Raw genomic sequence first — 20046 nt, forward strand, 5'->3', positions numbered from 1 at the left:
TGGAGTGGAGGATCCCAGCAGAATTCCTTTTTCGTCCCATAGCAAGCCCTGACACTGCTCTTGGGGCAGTACTATCGTTGGATTTGCATGCAATACATGTATCAACAAACAGAATATGTGTGATTGGTATTGACATGGAAGGATGTGAGTGGCGGACAGTATTGTGTACAAATGTAAATATCCCGCTGAGAGAGCTCTCGGACGAGGAGCTATTTTCTGACACTGAGGGAGATGGTGAAATAGTGATGGAACTGGCAATGCCCTGCGACATTGTAGTTACAGCCAGACAAACTAAGGTTGAACTAATGGCGGTAGTAGGAGCACCGCACACATTTTTTGATGAGGACATGAGTTCAGTACCCACTAACTTATGGACTAATGGCCCCCACGATGTAGGGTTGCTGCATGAAGTTCAGCCTGTGGTGATAAAAGTAAAACAGGGAGCAATACTACCCCGGGTGAAACAATATCCACTGTCGCGAGAAGCAGAAGAAGGGATCAGAGAGACAATCGATGCACTGCTAGCACAGGGTATAATAGTGCCCTCAAACTCCCCATGCAACACATGCATTTACCCAATCAAAAAGGCGAAGGGGGGTTCGTGGAGGATGATACAAGATTTACGCCCACTGAACGATGTGGTAATGAAGGAGTTCCCTTTAGTCCCGAACCCGGCGACAATACTGTGCAACATTCCAAAAGTAGCATCACACTTCACAGTAATTGACTTAAAAAATGCATTTTTCTCGATTCCCTTAGCGGAAGAGAGCAGGTACTTGACAGCATTTACATTGGGAGGAAGGAGGTTCGAACATTGCAGACTACCACAAGGATATTGCGAGAGCCCAAGCATATTTAACAGGGTACTACATGAAGATCTGGGGAATTTGTCTGTAGAAAGCACAGTGATTCAGTATGTTGATGATTTATTGGTTTGTGCACAGGCGGAGGAAGAGTGCCGACAGGACTCAATAACACTTTTGACTTTATTGGCCAATAAAGGATACAAGGTGGACAAGGGGAAGTTACAGTACTGTCTGACAGAGGTCCTATACTTGGGTCAACTGATATCGAAGGATGGCAAGCGAATTATACCAGACAGGGCACAGGCGATTAGAACAATTGGAGAGCCCAAAACAGTAAAAGAGATGCAGAAATTTTTGGGTATGTGTAACTATTGCCGAGCATGGATATTGGACTATGCGGCGTACACAAGGCCCTTGTTACAGGCACTGAAAGAAGCACAACAAGAACACAAACACATAGAATGGACAGAGGAGATGAACACAGCATTTAACTCACTAAAAGAGCTGATATCAAGCGCTCCAGTACTAGCAAATCCAGATTATGGGCGCGAATTTTTCTTATTTTCACATTGCAAAGGAACACTGATGACAGCAGTATTGACGCAGAAAACATCTTTAGGGCACAAACCACTTGCTTACTATAGCGGCACCCTAGACGCAGTAATGCAAGGTCATTTCGCGTGCGAGCAATCCCTAGCTGCAGCCGCGTTCGCAATTGAAAAAAGTGCCACGATAGTGATGGGCTGCCCGGTGACACTGTTTGTGGAACACTCACTTTTTGCAATATTAGAGCGAACAAAGAGCACATTGACAACACAACGCGCCACAGCATATGAGATAATACTGTCCAGCGCTAACATCCATATAGTAAGATGTAAAACAGTGAACCCAGCCACATTCATCACAGAGGCATGCACCGTAGAGGACATGCAAAACCACAACTGCGCCACGTACACAGGTGACGAAAGTAAGGATCCAGTGATTTTTGAAAATGCCCTGACCGAGGGTGAGGTGTATTTTGTGGACGGGTCAGCATCAATAGACATGGAGACAGGAGAAAAGCATGTAGGTATGGCAGTGGTACGATTAGAGGAAGATGAATATGAGATACTAGTACAACACCGCCTCCCATCACACTATTCAGCGCAAGCAGCAGAACTAATAGCGCTAATAGAAGCATTGCATGCCGCCAAGGGGTGCGCAGTGACCATATATACAGACTCAGCATACATGACAACAACAGTTCACGGTGGGTTGGCCCGGTGGGGGCGGAGGGGGTTTCGGCGAGCAGACGGAACGCCAGTCCAGCATGCAGAATTATTGAAAGAACTGGTTGAGGCCCTGCAAGACCCCACGGCAGTGGCCATCGTAAAATGTCAAGCTCATACCGCAAATACAGATTTTATATCTTTGGGGAACGCGGCAGCAGACGCCGCTGCCAAAGCAGCTTCATATTTACAGAAAGGTGAAATAGGAGAGTACATGTTGCACCACACAGCAAGCCAAGAGGTCCCCACAGGATACAACATGATGTCCACACAGGAGATAATAGAGCTGCAAGAGGGAGCTAGTGCAGAGGAAAAATTGCTGTGGACTAAGAGAGGATGCAGCAAATCACCGACTGATTTATTGTGGCGACAAGAGAGTTCAGGAAAAGTGGTAATGCCAATTACGCTGCTAGAAATAGCATTTCAACAACTACACTTTCCCGCACACAACACAAAGAAACACATAATGGCAGAGATACAAGAAGATTGGTTTGCACCTTGCCTCCAGGAACACGTCACAAGGTTAGCTCTAGAATGCACGACATGTCAAATTTACAACTCAGGTATGACATTGCGTACACTAAGGGGTACGATACCAAAACCAAGTGGCCCATTCAGAGAGCTCCACATTGATTATGTAGATATGGGAGAAAGGTGTAACGGGGCTCGATACATGATTGTGGTTGTATGTCCATTTTCGAGGTGGGTGGAGGCAGGCCCATGTGCCCGCCCTGACGCGAAGGGCGCCGCAAAGTTCCTAGTGCGGGAAGTGTTTCCGCGCTGGGGAATTTGCGACGTTATTCGCTCAGATAACGGGACGCATTTTGTTAATGAATTATTTAAAGAAGTGACTACATTATTGGGAATAAAGCACAAATTATGTTCGATTTATCATCCTCAAAGTAATGGCGTCGTGGAAAAGATAAATGGCCTGTTAAAAAGCAGATTATCAAAACTTTGTTTTTCCCTTAAAAAGACTTGGATGTACTGCCTGCCTTTGGCCTTGTTTGAACTACGAAACCAGCCCAGTAAGGATCACCATTTGTCCCCACACGAGATCGTCACGGGAAGAAGAATGCACACAGCGCATTCGCCTCTCCGTGAACGTTCTGATGCACATAGAAGCGCAGCTATATTGGGGGAGGAGTTCACAGAATACCTGCGAAAATTGACACGGGCAGCGCGCGTAATTGCAAAGCAACTAGCCCCCCCCTCGACAAGAGAGGAGGGGAACGCAACTGAACAAACCGGTTTGCCTGAAAAACCACTACAGCTAATGCCTGGTGACCTTATATATGTTAGAAGTTTTGTGCGGAGGTGGAACGCACCACGCTTTCATGGCCCCTATGAGGTAGTGTTTTGCACGCCTACAGCAGTAAAGGTTAAGGGCCTGCGATATTGGGTGCATTTGACAGATGTACGTAAAGCTTACAGCGCTGCGGAGAGTGAGGTGCAGGATGAGGCACAGGCAACAGCGGACGATGAAGTTGTGCGGAATGAATGATTGGAATTTTGTGTGCTTCATGAAATGGACGGTGAACACAAGCAGCGCGCAACAAATGTCCTGGACTAAAACACGTACACATGTATATGTAAATTTTCTTTTTTTTACAATTTTTGAAAGTTTTGCGTGGGGTTCTTTTTTTTTTCCCCTCCTGTGCTCTTTAAGATGTTTTTTATTATTATTGTTGTTTTTAAAATGTGATGTTTTTTTTATTATTATTATTTATATATATATATAGTAAGGTACGAATAATGATGACTGAAAGCTACCTTGTCTGTCAACAAACCCCCTCCCTCACCCAACCCTATATTTTATCACCGAAACGTTACAACGTGGAAATGCTTACATGTTTGTATTTAATGAACTTTTGTGTCTCAAACAGGATTTATAATGGCATCGAATGGGCAGCCTGCAACTAATAGATATGTTAGATTTAGAGAAATGTTAGTGGCTAGGTTAACATATTCATTTGAATGTGGTTTATCAATATGTGCTATCGTGTTCTTCATCTCAATGTTTTGTCTGGTGTTACACTGGATTATAGCGTTCATCTCTACCGAGATGAACGAGGGGGGAGGGGGGAACAACACCACCCTTGCTTCTGGAGCGAAAACAATTCCGACTGTAGGTATCAAAGAAGGTGATTTCTTGATCTGGGATGGATCACACTTTGTGTGGGGATACTATACTACACCACCCACTGCTGTCCTCTCACAATGGAGAACCAAAAATGTAGATAATGACACAATGTCCCAACCTGGAACATACAACAACCACACGATCCCTCCCGCCCCAATTCCAAACAACGATCTCTTGTTTATTAAGGAGGATGGAAAAGTGATTATGATGACAGAACACAAGTCCCTATATGAAGAATTAGAAAAGGGGGGTGGGAGGGAGGAAGGGGGGCCTGGTTCTTCACCTCCTATAACGAGAAGGTACAGAAGAAGGGAGAAAAGTAGGCGGAGGAGAGAGACTGGTGGAAAAGGGTATGATGAGTATTATGGGCTAGGGTTAGACAAAATGGAAGACCCACGACACCCCCACCAAGCAAATAAATGGTATGCAGACATGAGCACAACAGCCAAGCAAACAACCAATGAGAGCTGTTATGTCTGCTCACTTATCCCCCATGCATCAGGCACACCTAAAGTATTGTTGCCACGAGAATTGCCCATTGTGGATGCCCAATGTCTCCTTCATCTCACGCTGTGTAGAATAAAGAACACTTTCCAAGCACACGATGTCTCTTTCAGAATGTTACAGAACAACAAAACGTGCTATTCGCAAGCGTCTGGAGTAGTCTGCCCTAAAGAACCTTTCTTTGCAATACAAGGGACACTGTTTTCCGAAAACAAATGGAAAGACGAAGAAGTGCTGTGCAAGGCAGAAGCACTGAAGGGTGTCCAACCGGAAAAGCTGCGGTGGATGGAAAGAACGTGCTTGCCAATATGGAAAGAACACATCCCTAAATTAACATGGGTAACAGCGATGGAGAAACCCTTCAAGCTACAAAGTGAAATACAAAACGAACTATGTTTCCAGGGAGAAGGGAAAATGGCAATAGGAACGAACAAGAACTGTAACAAAACTCTCACCATCCCAGATATGAAAAAAGGAACAGCAGCACTAATGGACACCTACTGGGTATGCGGAAACAAGGCGTACCTGCACCTTCCCCAATCATGGAGTGGTAGCTGCTCAATGGCCACTTTGCATTCAACACTAATGGTGATTCCCGAAAGCCATATTGACATAAGTAACATGATGAACGGAGGCTTGAACCAGAATGCAGCGTCTCCAACTACACAAGCGCACCTTTATGTCCTGTCCTCCGGAGGGAAAGGAGAAGAGCTCTCAAGGAACAAGCGAGCCTCGAATTATATATCACAAGCATCATCTGATTTATTGGCACAGATCCCAGACAAGTATCGCCTGTTCAGCTCCGTGGAAACATTCTTTGCTTCGCTAGTATCAAGTGTCCAAGCAAGAGCAAATGCAAAATGGCTCCAGATCACACGGTGGGAACTGATCCAGTTGGCCAATGACACTGAAGAAGGGTTTAACATAATAAAGGTGGAACTACGAGCTCTGCGATTAATGACCATGCAGAACAGGTATGTTCTAGACCTGTTAACAGCTATCGATGGAGGTGTTTGCCGAAAAATAGGAAGTGCGTGCTGCACGTTCGTACCGTCTGAAGACGCAGAAAATGGGTCCCTGTCCCACGTTATTGAAGCAGTACATAACCTGGGCGAGAAGATGAAAATTGAAGGTGGAGCTGAGGATAGCTCGTGGTTCGACAATATCTTCTCTTGGGTTCCCTCATGGCTTGGAGTGACAATGAAGTTCCTGATACCAATAGTGGTGATCATCCTTGTGATGTTCTGCCTGTGCCAGGTGGGCCTCCGATGTTGTGCTAACGCAGTTCCTAACGGTGCAATGATGATGGTGACAATGGGCAACTCCGGTGGTACAATTAAAGCAACACAAGAAGTACATGTGCAGACAGGAGCAGATAACACCCCCAGGTACCAGTTAGTGCCTATGTGCCGTGATAAGTACATAGTAGATAAACTATGGCACACCACTATCAAAGAACCACGAGACGTAGAACTGGAATGGTATGAGGAGGTCTGGGTAGATCTGGAAGAAACTGGCGACTGTATATATTTAACATGTACACCAGACGAGTATGCTAGGAGAGGTGAGAGCTTAAGGGGGGTGTGCAGAGCATGGATGCCTATAAAAGGAACCCCTGCATGGGATGGTGCAGTGTTAGAGGAACAAGAATGTAGAAGATTAGAAGAGCTAAAGAAATTCGTTACTTTAAGTAACGAAAGGGGGGAAATGTAGGGGAGGAATGGCCACGAGGCCCTCCTCACCTACAGCTCCCTCCCCAGGTGAGGACCATGGCTCGGTGGGCGCACCCTCATGCCACCCGGGCCCAGGTGGAGGAGGGTTCACCCGCCGACGACATTGCCCACACGCACCCTGTCTTTGCAGTTACCAAAAATTAAGTTAGGCCTAGACGCCATCTTGCATAGCAAACATGGTGTGAGTTCAGCACACTGTAACGAGGCCCCCACCTTTGGAGGGCCTTTCATGCATCTCTGCCGCCTCAGCAGCCCTGGCAGATCCGTTGCAAGCGCGTTCCCATGAGAAAGTCGGAGATGAGCTAAACCCGAGATGCCAACACGGCAACATTATATTAGTAACAATGTGATATTGCACCCCGTATGACCCGGACCGCAAGGCCGGGGTAACGGGGAAAAAGCTGAAGCGTCACTATCTGAAGAAGGTGGAAAATAATTCAAGTATTGGTATTAATGAACTACCTCTGTTTAAAATGTGAATAAACCATAAAAATGTAACGTTATATGATATCCCTCCAGGTCTGGACTAATGCTGCTATAACCACGGAGAAAGATGTTGACTAAACGTGTAACCTCTATTTTGTAAAAGTGTTTTTCAATAGTATGTAGAAACTTGAACTCATATATGTTTTTGAATCACCCAAAGCGGCGAGCATCAATCTCTGTAGGCCATAACCTAGATATCCCTCGTATAACGTCTAATGTACATACAATACGCACACAATGTAGTGAATATAATGTCAGGTAATGAAAAGGTACTGGAACCGACTGTATTAAAGAAATGTGTAACGAAATTGAAATATATATGTGTGTCTAAATAACGTCAAAATAAGGCAGAACAGTATAGAACTTCTGCATTTACTGATCAGCAACGCACGAGGAAAATACCTTTGTGGATATATGCAAGGCCATTCCCTCTCCCACCCCACCAAGCCTGCCAGATAAAAAAGCTAAGACTTGTGCCGCGCTCCCTCACCTCCCCCAACCAAGCTGGCGTTACTTCAGAGAGTCAGAGGCCCCGGCACCGCAACCAAGGCCACAGCCCACCACCTGTGTTATTTACAGCACGGTAATAAACCCACGGTTGAACCCACTGATCTACCAGCACCCTCTCATAAATCCCACGAACCCCCCAAGAATCCTGACCCCGTGTAAGGACGACCCCCATCATTGGGACAGGACACAGAGACCCATCTATATAATAACTTCTAACGCAGCAGACACGCATGTATCACTCGGCCCAGGCCCCAGAGCCCCGTCCCGTGACCTAAAATACCGGTCAATAAGACACAGGTAAATCTCACCCCAACCGACAACCACCAGACCTCTCACGAGGTGCATTCCTCATGTGTTGTGTTTATTTTATAAGATAAGCTGTTGAAGCGATTTATTAATGAACTTAAATGTCATTTTCTGAATAACTGCAGTGTGCATGGCCTAGGGCAAATAAGACAGGAAAGGTATTCGTCATTGTCACAGGCTGCCCCAGCACATCAACACCGTACAGATGACCTCAAGCCGGCCTGCCAGGCCCAACCCAACCCACGAGGCTGACCAGTGACGTCGTCACGCCAGGACCAACCCCGCGGCAGCAACACCTATAGTTAGTCGACGCCACCCAATCCCAATCGACTTGTGCCCCCTATAGTGTTTAGGTGTTGATGACGTTTTTTGTATTAGAAATACGCCTGTCTTTGCTATTGTCAGACAGAGCGCTCTCGTAGGTTGCAGAGTTCTTTGCATGCCTTATCCTTGGATAAACTCCCACTTACGCTCACCCGCACTCTGTCTTGGTCTTATTCCCACTACGGGAGAGTCCCTTATTGTCTCTCATTGCGGGGAGGATCGTGCTGAATTGGGGGCGCTTCCCTTCACATGTGAGTTTGCAAGTCAATTAGAGTGCTTTCAGTACTACACACTGGTCTAAAATCTGACTGTCGGCTGTGAAGGAGCATGATTTCCTCTATAAATAGTTGGAACTGAGAGGTGGCCACTTTGTCCAGAGTCTTCAGAAGAAAGTTGCATTTAATAATGGGCCAAAGGTTTGAGGCCCCTTTTGGGTCTAAGCCAGGTTTTTTAGCCAGAGGGTGACTGAAACGAACTTGATGGCCACAGGCACGTGATTGTCTCAAAAGGATGCACTGACCAGGTGAGCCAGGAATGGGGTAAAGACTTTTTTATGATCTAAAATAAGTTTCGGGGGTGGGGAGTGGATGTTTCCTACACAGAAAGCTGGGCGCAAAGGCTCACGTTTTCTTTCCATGTCGGCAAGAGAAATGGAGGAGAACCTGAATTTGGGAAGATCCAGTTTTATGGAATAGAGATCAACCAGATTAGTTCTAGCAGGCGAGGCAGCTTGGTCATTTTTGATCTTATCACGTGCTTTTGCCACTTTGGAGGCAAAGGCTGTTTGTACATTCACAGTCTTAGAGATGCCCACGTTTTCACTCTCTTTGATTGTACCAATACAAAAAAAAGTTGTTGCATTGTAGGGAAGGGCTTGTGCTTCCCCTCACCACAGGTGAAAAAAAAAGTTTACAAAACCTCTGGGGAGTTTTTAAACTGTTTTCCTCCAGCTCCTGGTCTGAGGTTAAACACGTTCTAACATAGGAGGCATTTGAAATCATAAGGTGGCAGTAGTTATGGCACATATCAATACCTCTGATTTGGTCCCTTTGAGGCATGCATTGAGCGATTTAATCCATTTTTGTATCTGGATGTAGTGAGATGGGATATCAGGCAACGGATCAGTTAACTTTTACCTAAGCAGAACAAGATCTATGAATCATCAGCATACATTTGAAAAGGCATCTCTAAGCATCCTGAGTGGCCAATGGGTGAAAGGGCTGATCTTTGCATGATGTGTTTCATTTTGCATGAATGATGCAATCCATTCACAATGTGTCCCCATAAAGGGCTCCGGGGTTAACAGATGACTCAAAACCACCTTGAATTTTTCTATTACTTGAGTTACTATCACAAGAGGGGTTAGGGAAAGCAGAACCAACAGTGATGTGGTTAGAAATGGTATAATAGTCTTCCTGGCACTCAACCAGATTCTTACAGCCTGATTCATGGAATTATTTGCGTGAAAACGCAAATTTGCGCGCCTTTTTGCCCGAAAATCCCTGTTTGAAGAATGGGGATTTTCGGGCAGAAAGGCGCGCAAATCTGCGTTTTTCACGCAAATAATTCCATGAATCAGGCAGTTAACCTCCTTAAGGACCGTGGTCTCAATCCTTCCCACTCTCGCTCAGTTCAAGGCCGCTTATAGTCGCATTATAAATGGCGTATCCTATCATTATCATATCTCTCAGGTGGTTCAAATAATCACTGAGACCCGCTTTGTTTTTAAAGTGTCCCAAGCAGTTCTTTCTTGACTTGTGTCTCTTTATTGACTGGTGCAGTGGCCGACAGGTTCTTGCTTTGTTCCTCTTGGACTCAACTAGCAAGCACAAAAACCCAGCAACCTTAGTTTGCCCGACTGGGGTCAGGCATTTGACACAGCATAGACAGTTGGACCTCAGGGCACTTCTGTCTTTACTGATAGGTTCAACACAGTGGCCTCAAAAATACTTCAAAATAACACACAACAGGGAAACACACGTAACAGAAATGTGGACGTCATCCACCAAATATCAATCATAGAGCACACAAGGTTGAACCGGTCTCAAAAAGTTAAACACTCCCCAAGTTAAACTACCACTCTCCCTCAAGAAGGACTGAACTCTCCTTAAAGTGGTGTGGCCCTGGGGAACGCTGATGGGCAACGTGTCTAAAAGGGCCACAGCAAGGAAAATGGCCCTCTGCTAAACTATATCTGATTAAAACAGGAACATGGCTGCCCAAGAGCACAATCCTCTGAGGATGAAAGTCTTGAAATCTAAGTGTGTCTTCACCCTATCCAATAAGGGGTGCTCTCCTCTACTCCATGTGTGGGCGCTCTGCTCTACTCCATAAGTGACCCTCAATTGGAGTGTGCTCACAGAACAGATTGACCAGGCATATGACCTAAAAATGGAAAAAACTCAGTTACATTCGGGTAATGATTTTCCTCATTATTTATTCCACCCTGCCCCAAGTGTGTAGCCGGCATTCCATATTGCACTTTGTTCAGTGCTCTATTCAGTAACACCCTAAAAGACATCCAATAGTCACACAGAAGTTCGCAACTCTGAAGCGTTCAGCGGAAGCCCTCTTTCCTAATCTCCCCGGAAGTTTATGCAGGACAGGATTTCAGAAGCAAGTCCCACCGCACGATCCAGGGAAATGCACGCAGTGTTGAAATGTTTTCCATATCAAAACATAATGCAATTCAATAGTTCCTAGGGTTTGCAGAGATGCGCCATCCATAATCGTTAGAGTTGAGCCAATCTCATGTTACTAGGATAGTTTATAGGGAGCTTAGTTTTGGCCTGCGGACAAGGAAGAGGTCTTTCAGTTCCCTCTACCAGCATTTACCAGAGCACCTGTGCTGCGATATCCAGGTAGCAGGAAGCTTTCCTCTGGACTCAGAAACTTCAGACTTTGGGGGTCATTAGCGCCATGGCTGCCTCCAAACCCGGGTCCGGGTCCGGTCTGGTTGAATGGGGACTTACCGGGACATTCCGACCTGTGCGGACCCGGTAAGTCCCCATTCAACCAACCATTCCCCATTCCCATTTGAGCCCCCATAGGGCTCAATGGGAATGGGGAAGGTGCTAATTACAGGCCTGCAAATAGCGGCCCGTTATTAGCGCCCTGGTCCCTTAGAGGGACCCGCAAAGGACGTGTGGTCAGACCACACGTCCATTGCGGGTCCCGCTAAGGGAACTCGGAATTATGTGGTAATGGTTTACCGGCACCGGGTTCCTTACCGGTGACCGTTAACCATTACCGCCCAACTCGGAATGAGGCCCTTTGTTTCAAGCTGATGCTTCTTCTTACAGATTGTAATTATGTGGTATTTGAAAGGGAATTGCTGGCTATTAATGACCGCTCCAAAGAGTGCGTTTCAGTGCACGGTTATACAACCCACGGTTAGACAACCCACATCTTCAGGTGTTGGCCCCTCCTGAATTATCTTAGCTGTATGGAGTCTCTGTTGGCCTTCCTGTAGGGCTGACAATGGAAGTAAGACAATTCCACTCTGTGTGGTAGCTCCCTGTGAGGCTGGGTGACGTTTGCATGTGGTGTAATGCTTATGTCTGTCTGAAGAAGTCTGTCTGGAGGAATTCGAAAAGCCTTTTTACCCCATATAAGATCTTTGTTCCCTACACAGAAGGCGTCAAACATTTGAGCTTAGGTCAGGTCGTGCCTTTCTCACAGTTATGATATGATAAGTCATTTATAACGCGCCTGTACACAAGTTTTTCTAGGCGCGATAAGATAAGGAAGCGAAGACAAAAAGTGGATGAAACAACGATCTTACTAGGCCTTGTGTCAATCAGCTCTTGCGAGTGTGGGGGGAGGGAGGAGGAGAAGTGCCAGGGGTAGGGGAGAGTGCAAAGGAATACAAAAGTGCTGCCAGGGAGGTGGCTCGTAAGTGCAGAGAGTGAGGGGACTGTAGGGTTGCAGAAAAGAAAACACTTTTTTGCTGTATTTTTCGTGTTGGGATGAAATGGGGCCTGCTACCCATGTTTTCATTTATTTGTTTGAGTGATTTAGAAGTCCAGTCTACAGTAGCCAAATCCACTCAATGTTTTAAGATCTCAGCAGAACATACATGTGAAGACAGCCAATCAAAATAGGAGATCATTACATAGTGAGTGGTTATCCAGAAAAACTGGTGAGGTTGGGGCTCTCAAAGACTGGACTTGACGTTACCTTTTCAGAAATACCAGAGAATGGGAAGGATGTACCTTGCTTGCCAAGAAGAGAACAGAAGGCACCATCTTGTGCCGCATGGACGTCCATCCTCCCAGCTACACAGATATCGGTCAACATTTCTACTGGGGACCAACCTCATTTTGAGATCAGTAGCAACCGCCTGATGAAGGGGAATCATATGCAACAGTGGTGAAAGCAGGTCTACATGTGCGATGGAGTCAGATGCCCAAGCAGCCAGAGTGTTCACCATGGCCTTCATGGTCCTGGAGACGTAGTGCCTGAGCCTTTAGAGGAACTAATGGAAAGAAGCTCATAACCATGGAGATGCTGAGAGTAAGTTGCAGGTTCCAGGGATGCCTGTGATTTCCGGTGTTTCTTAGTCTAGTTTTGTAAAATCGCACTGGATATGGGATTGTCCCGTACTTTTTCTGTGGTGTGCTATTGATGTTATAATCCAGCAACCGGTGTGAATGAACCAAAAGGCATCAGAGGTTGATAAGCTTGCAGTGCTGCGAATGTGTCTATTTCAGACTTCTCTGCACCTTTTCATCTCTGATAGAATGTTATTCTTAAAGAAAGAAGAACTACTTTGAAGGTACTTCTGAACTAAAATGGTCTGAAAACAGAAAAGGGAGGGGGAGGTTTTAGTCGGAAGCCTGCAGATGCGTCCACAATGGAAGTTTTTCAGTGAGAACTACCAGTGAAGTCCTATGCTCTTGAGACAGACTAAGTGGCTAGGAAAACCAAGGGAAGAAGTGAATCCCTCCTCTGGCTACCTGTGGCTGCAAGGATCCCCTCTGCATCGCCCACAAGGCTTTCTGGGGCCGGGGACCACACTAATCCAACTTTCTCTTCCTAAGCATCTTCCTTCTCGAGCCCTCCCCGCTCATCCACCTCCAACTCTCTGAGGGTCAGACGCTTCTCCAGGCATAGATTGGGGCGTAGATCGCAGTCCTCGGCTGGGGCTTCCCTCTGGATCAGCCTCCCTGCCTCTCTCAAACTTGAGCATGACCACCTAAGGTTCAGGAAGCAACTCAAGACCTTCCTTTTCGCTTCTGCTTTCTCTCTCCCTCTCCCTTGCTGATGTCCCTGTCTGCTGCGCATACTGGTTACGTGACCACCCACTGAACCTACGGGACCAGGCTCCTGCACAACCAGTTGCCCTTGCACTGCCTACAGACCTCCCAACCACTTAGGGACTGTATCTGCAACCCTACAGTCCCTTCACTCTCTGCACTTATGTCCCACCTCCCTGGCAGCACTTTTGAATTCCTTTGCACTCTCCCCTCCCCCTGGCACTTCTCCTCCTCCCTCCCACCACACTCGCGAGAGCTGATTGACACAAGGCCTAGTAAGATTGTTGTTTCATCCACTTTTTGTCTTCGCTTCCTTATCTTATCGCGCCTAGAAACACTTGTGTACAGGCACGTTATAAATGACTTATCATATTATAACTGTGAGAAAGGCACAACCTGACCTAAGCTCAAAGGTTTGACGCCTTCTGTGTAGGGAACAAAGATCTTATATGGGGTAAAAAGGCTTTTTCGAATTCCTCCAGACAGACTTCTTCAGACAGACATAAGCATTACACCACATGCAAACGGCACTCAGCCTCACAGGGAGCTACCACACAGAGTGGATTGTCTTACTTCCATTGTCAGCCCTACAGGAAGGCCACCAGAGACTCCATACAGCTAAGATAATTCAGGAGGGGCCAACACCTGAAGATGTGGGTTGGACAAGAGGAGGAGGTAATTAGCATGCTGTGGAACCCTAAGAGGGGCAGCTGGACACTCTGTATACAGGAAACAGAAAAACACCGGCTTCTGCCCGGACTGCCCCTTTTGGGGTGGGACCAAGCCTGATTTGCATATGGTTTTTCCCCTTCTGTAATGGCTTGGCAGGTGAAAGAATGGTGTGGAGGGTTGCTCATAGCAATGCCAGTGGTTAAGATTAATTCTAAACCTTCCAACCATCACCTCTTTGTTTTTGCTTTGTCACCCCGAGTGGGACGGGTATGCCCAGACAGACGTGGGTCCCATGCCTGCTGGGCCTAGAGACCCAAGCTACTCCTCACTGATGAGGCCCAACAAGGCCAAAACATGTTTGGGGATGCTTGTGGTCTCTTGCAGAAGGGAAGTGACCTAGCAGTTCGGGCTGGACTGCCTCTTTTGGGGTGGGACCAAGCCTGATTTGCATATGGTCTTTCCCCTTCTGTAATGGCTTGGGAGGCGAAGAACGATGGTCTGGAGGGTTGCCCAGAGCAATGCCAGTGGTTAAGATCAATTCTAAACCTTCCAGCCATCACCTCTTTGTTTTTGCCAGGCCCCAGACAGCCTTATGAAGAGATTTTAGGGCTAGCGAGATACAGTCCCTGGGCTTTAGGCCAAGGATAAGCCCTGCAGCCCTATTCTGGATTAGATGGAGCGGTGGAGAGAGGAGGAGGGTAGATTAAGGAAGAGGCTATTGCAATAGTTCATCCTAGAGAGTACCAGAGCTTCTGGGGAAAACTGAGGAAAGGGAGGATACTTCTGAGGAGGTGGAGTTGGAAATGGTCCTTCTTGGAAAGGTCCAGGATGTGAGGAAGGAAGGAGAGCGAGGAGTCGAAGATGACTCCAAGCTTTCTGGCTTCAGAGGAAGCAGAGTGGGGACAGCCCTTAGAGGGTGGCCAGAGTGAAGGGAGGAAAAAAGGAACAGGAGTCACAATAGGAACAATCTCAGTCTTGCTGGCATTGTGACAGAGATCATTAGTTGCACATCAAGACTGGATGGTGACAGGCAGTCGGGAATAGTAGAAGCAGTAGGAAGAGATTCAGAGGGAAGTTTGAAAAAGAGTTGGATGTCATCTGCATAACACTGGAAGTGCGGGGAGAAAGTGGAGATAAGTTGATCAAGCAGCGTGATAGATGTTAAAGAGCCAGGGTGAAAGGGTAGACCCCTGTGGAACGCTTTTGGGGGAGTTTTCTTGAAGTCCCACTTGGTAGTAAGACTTCAGTAAGCTATCCCAGTGGTTTGTAGATCCCCATCCCTTAGTATCAGTCTGTACTACTGCTGATTATCTTGGTAGAGTGGCAGAGCAGTCAGGCTTATCTTATGAGGAAGATGTGAGCTGTAGGTAAGTACACTGAACCCAGTTAGACATGCACAGCAAAGAAACTCTTACACATATAAGTTATATAAACGTATATATGTATTATATTTATACCAGAATCACCTTAAATACTTTATACGTTAACACTAGAACACTTCTGAACATGTTTAGAATACACTTCAAAGTACACTTTCACTTTTATGACCGTTCGCGGTTACATTTGTTGCAATGTTAGAAAGGGAAGAGGCAAGGCTATCATATTATCGGTAAATACACGCACTCACAGTTCTTAGTAGATATATGGTAAGACATTTACTCTGCACACACATGAAAGCAAGTGACTTTAAGGCAGTTAAATGCTTTGTTAGTGTATGGCTAGCAAGGTTCAGGGTCTAGAGAGGAGTCCTTCGCTCAGCAAGTCTTTTAAGTCCAAACACGCAACCCTAGCTAAAGGCAGTTCGGAGAGGGGTCAAAATCTTGGCAGGCTGTAGAACACAAAGAGTTCTGTGGATTTCTTCCATTCTCTAATCTTTATATTATTGGATGATTAAAAGTGTATAAAGTATATGCAAGGTAGAGTGAGCAAGTTCCTAGAGGCCAAGGGGAGCAACAACACCCTGCATGCTTAAATCAATTAGCAGTAAATAAGTGTCTGAAATTGACACATGTGTGGTCTCTTCACATGTGACTCAGAAGTCAAGCCAAAGGCTATTCCTTAGAGCCTCAGACGAAGTGGGTGGTGTGCTCGCACTCCATTGAATGTTCCAGGACGGTGAGCAGGCCACAAGGTCAACTACAGATGGAAAACTTTGGCTTATGGCCGACCGATGAGAGATGATGGCCTTTCTATCTTCGGGTTGGGGCCTCCCTCTGGAACATCCTCCCTGCCACTCTAAAACTTCAGGAGAACCATCTCCGGTTCTGGAAGCACCTCAAGACCTTCCTCTTTGCTTCTGCCTTCTCTCCCCCTCTTGTCTGCTGACCCGCTCTCTCTTGGCACTGTCCACCTGGCCACCCTCTATCCCCTGGGTCCAGGCACCTACTCAGCCTGCTGCCCTCCTGTACTGCCTCCTGGCCACCCCTTGCACTGGTGGACTGTATCTGTACCCATACAGCCCCACACCCCATTTTCTTCTTTTCTGCACTTATCATACATATCCAGTCTTTCGCCATAAACACAGCACTTGCCACTTGCTGGTTGCATTATCACTGTTTATTGCCTCCATTCTATTTTTTCTATTTATGTATTATTTATTTATCTACTCTCCTCTGCTCTGCACTTTCCACTCTCCCCCTTCCATGCACTTTTTCCCTTTTCCCCTTCCCATGCACTTGCACGTTCTCAATGTCACTGGGCCTAGTAAGATCGTTGTTTTGTGTTCTCCCCTGGTTCCCCTACCTTGCCTAGTCGCGCTCTGAAACACCTGTGTACGAGCGCGATACAAATAAAATATCATATCATATAATCGGGAACACAGGGAGTAGTCTGACGGTATTCAAACACCTGAGTTTCCTTTCACGTACAGGCTTCTAGAAAGCCGAAAGTCCAAGGGCGGGGTAGCATGCCACCTACTGAGTGGGTTTGAGGGGCAACCTAACATCCAATGTTGCATAGACCAATTCACTGCCGTTTTGTCCTCTGTAATCAGTACTATACTTATTTAGAGGTAGAGCAAGGTGTGCCCTGCAGATAAGGGGTAGACAATGAAGCACTTATCTGTATATGTTCTACATGTAGACAGGTTCCCTTAAACCAAACCCGTCCCTTGATATGTTTTATGATTTGCCACGTAGAGTGACGTCATAGATGATGCATATTGGGGTATAAGACCTCTAATCTAATCAAGTTTCACTCTGCTTTATTAAGTGAGAATAAAGTAGTACTTTGTTGCATTCTTTGAGTCTGTCTGGTTATTTGGTCTGAGATCATTCGTGTAATTCCATCTAGCACAAAAGATGCTTCAGGGTGCTGGTGCACACAGGATTTGCCCCAATATGAATTAGCTCAAAAACGTTTCACTGGGAAAATGTAGTAGCACATTTATTGTTATACTGCACAGGAAACCTATTATAAAAACAGTGTGGTTCCTTTTGGGCCTAGTGGAGCAGTGGTTAGATATTATAGTTTGGGACAAGACCTGTTTGCTCCTTCCCCCATCAGTTAAGCAGCGAAACTAGGGCAAAATGCATTTCCTGCATTTTTTTGCAATGGTGACAATGTTAGATAATCTGGCCCCTAACATAATACAATACACTAAATTTCAGCCAAGATGACTTCCGGGTTACCTTGAGGGCAAACCATTTTGCTGGCACTCGGCAAGGTGGTCCGTGGTTTTTCTTCCCGAGGAAAGAGACCATTTCTTTGCGCTCTTATCTTTCAAAAACAGTAGTAGTACAGATGTTGTGGCCTACAACCTTTTTCTATGTTTTAATGCAAATTTTATTTCTAAATATAACCAGGCAAAATGAAAACTCTGCTGAATTAGAGGCACTGCAGCAGAAACAATAGAAATATTCTCCTAGGTGGCACCCGCATGCCATGCAATGCGTTGCCACACGTCATATTGCAATGTAAGCACATAACTACTAGTGCACGAGTTTATGAGGCTGATCCATAGAGTGTACTCATAGAGTGTGCAGCACATCCTGCATCTTAAAGACACAACCAGCAAAGATACCCCACCCTTTTAATACTGGGCCTGTCCGCTCAGTCGTCCCTTCCCTGTGTAAAATCTTAAGTTTAACACCTAGTTTGAACCCTGCCTTGAATGTAATGCCACTTCAGAAATGTGAAATGCTGCATAACTCAGAGCGCCCGATAAGCCACTGCAGTTGGTTCAGCCGAGTCAGTCAAACAGGCCACTGGCACACAAATGCAAAGACTTACCGCAGCCCACCACCAAGCATGCGGGATGCTGGTGAAATTGGTGCCCGAGACATCATGTTCCACGGTGTAGACCATGGCGGAAAAGGAGAAGATGCCCATGGCGATGAAGAGAAACAGGCAGCCCACCTGCTGGTAGCACTGGCGCAACGTGAAGCCAAACGCGCGCAGGCCCGTGGAGTGGCGCGCCAGCTTCAGAATGCGGAAGATGCGCATGAGCCGCATTATGCGCAGCACCTGCCCCACTTTGCCCACGCGCCCCACAGCCTCGATCTCGTGCTCGTGCGCGGAGCTCTTGCCTCCCTGGTTCTCGTCGCTGGCGAAGCACTCAATAACGAGCTGCAGGTAGAGGGGCAGGATGGCGATGAGGTCCACGGCGTTGAGCATGCTGCGCACAAAGCGCCTGGGGTCGGGCGTCGAGACGAGGCGCATGATGTATTCTAGAGTGAAGAACGCGATGCACAGAGTCTCCACGTGCTCTAGATAGGGCCGGCCCGGAGGCTCCCCGGGGCGGCCGTAATGTTGCATCTCCTCCACCGTGTTTAAAGTCATGGCTACTATGGAGATGAGCACGAAGAAGCTGGAGGCCACAGCCATGAGCTTGGCCGTGACGGAGGAGAAGGGCTTCTCCATCAGGTTCCAGAGGCGGCGGCGCTGCGGCCCGTAGCTCATGTCGCGGAACAGCTCCTCGCTCTCGTCCTCCATCTCGGCGCGCAGCTCCCGCTGGATCTTCAGCTGCTCCGCCAGCTCGTCCTGGCGCTCCTCGAACGAGATGCGGCAGCAGCGCGGCGTGTGCTTGATGCGCACCCCCCAGTAGTTGATCTCCTCCATGAAGCTGCGCGGGCACAGCTCGTCGCGGATGTACAGCACGCCCGTGCGGTAGAAGTTGTAGATGTGGTGGAAGACGGCGGGGTCCCGGTCGAAGAAGTACTCGTCCGCCGGGGCGGCGTAGTCATCGCACAAGTCCAGCTTGCGCTTGTGGTCGGTGTACGTGGCCAGGCGTCCAATGCGCGTCTTTGGGTGGTTGGCCGCCACCACGTAGGCAATTTGGTAGCTGGTGCCACCCACGTTGATGTTCAACATGTGACCCGTGGGCATTAAGGGGCACGCGATGGCCAGTAAGAACATCCGGCTGTCCTGCCAGGAAGTTTTCTCCTCTTCTTCCCTTTCCTCTTCTTCCTCTTCCTCTTCATCCTCAATGTAATAGTTGAAGTTGCCCTCCATACCCAAGGCTTGCGTAGAACCCCATCGGGATCCGAAGCTGCCATCAGACGCCCGCCGGACTCCTGAGGGCTCTCTGCGGTAGGAGAAGGGGTAATGCCCTCGCTGCCTGAATTTCAACATTTTGCAGTTCCCTCTACGGACCTTAAGCCTTTATGTTTTTTCTGGAGGCTATTCCACTGCCTGAAAGACACCGGAGCAGAAGGCCGAGCTCCTCATACCTCCAGTTGTCTAATCTCACACTGTGCGGAATGCAGGCCTCCTAGATGGACGCTGCTGCTGAGCAGCTTAATCTTGCTGACAGGAAGATCTGAGCGCTTACACTGGGATTTGGAAGCTATTATCCTGTTTCAGGCTGCCAGACACGGAAGCTTGTGACCTCCATTCTAGCATATTCACACATACGGAGATCTGCCAGCAAGGGCAACCATTTCTGCTCACGGCGGAGAGGCAAGTCTGCAGAGTTGGAAGTGAAAGAGGTCAGGTGGATGTCCCATGACAGGACCGCCTCTACGAAGGCCTTGTTCGCCCACACATTTTCCTCTAATGGCAAAAATGAAAATATGAGCCCTTCAATATTTTCATTTC

At 47.2% G+C, this 20046-nt stretch overlaps 1 protein-coding gene across 1 annotated transcript in view; it reads right to left on the reverse strand.

Moving 5' to 3' along the window:
• Positions 1–19717, reverse strand: part of KCNV2 (potassium voltage-gated channel modifier subfamily V member 2) — a 220184-nt gene extending 200467 nt beyond the window's left edge. The window contains exon 1 of the mRNA XM_069625742.1: positions 18241–19717. Coding sequence (XP_069481843.1) covers positions 18241–19581 — 1341 coding nt within the window. The 5' untranslated portion in view covers positions 19582–19717. The remainder of the gene's footprint in view (positions 1–18240) is intronic.
• Between the last annotated feature and the right edge of the window lie 329 nt (positions 19718–20046).

The sequence above is a fragment of the Ambystoma mexicanum genome, chromosome 6p (assembly GCF_040938575.1).
Source record: "Ambystoma mexicanum isolate Mex_15411 chromosome 6p, UKY_AmexF1_1, whole genome shotgun sequence".
Taxonomy (NCBI): Eukaryota; Metazoa; Chordata; class Amphibia; order Caudata; family Ambystomatidae; genus Ambystoma; species Ambystoma mexicanum.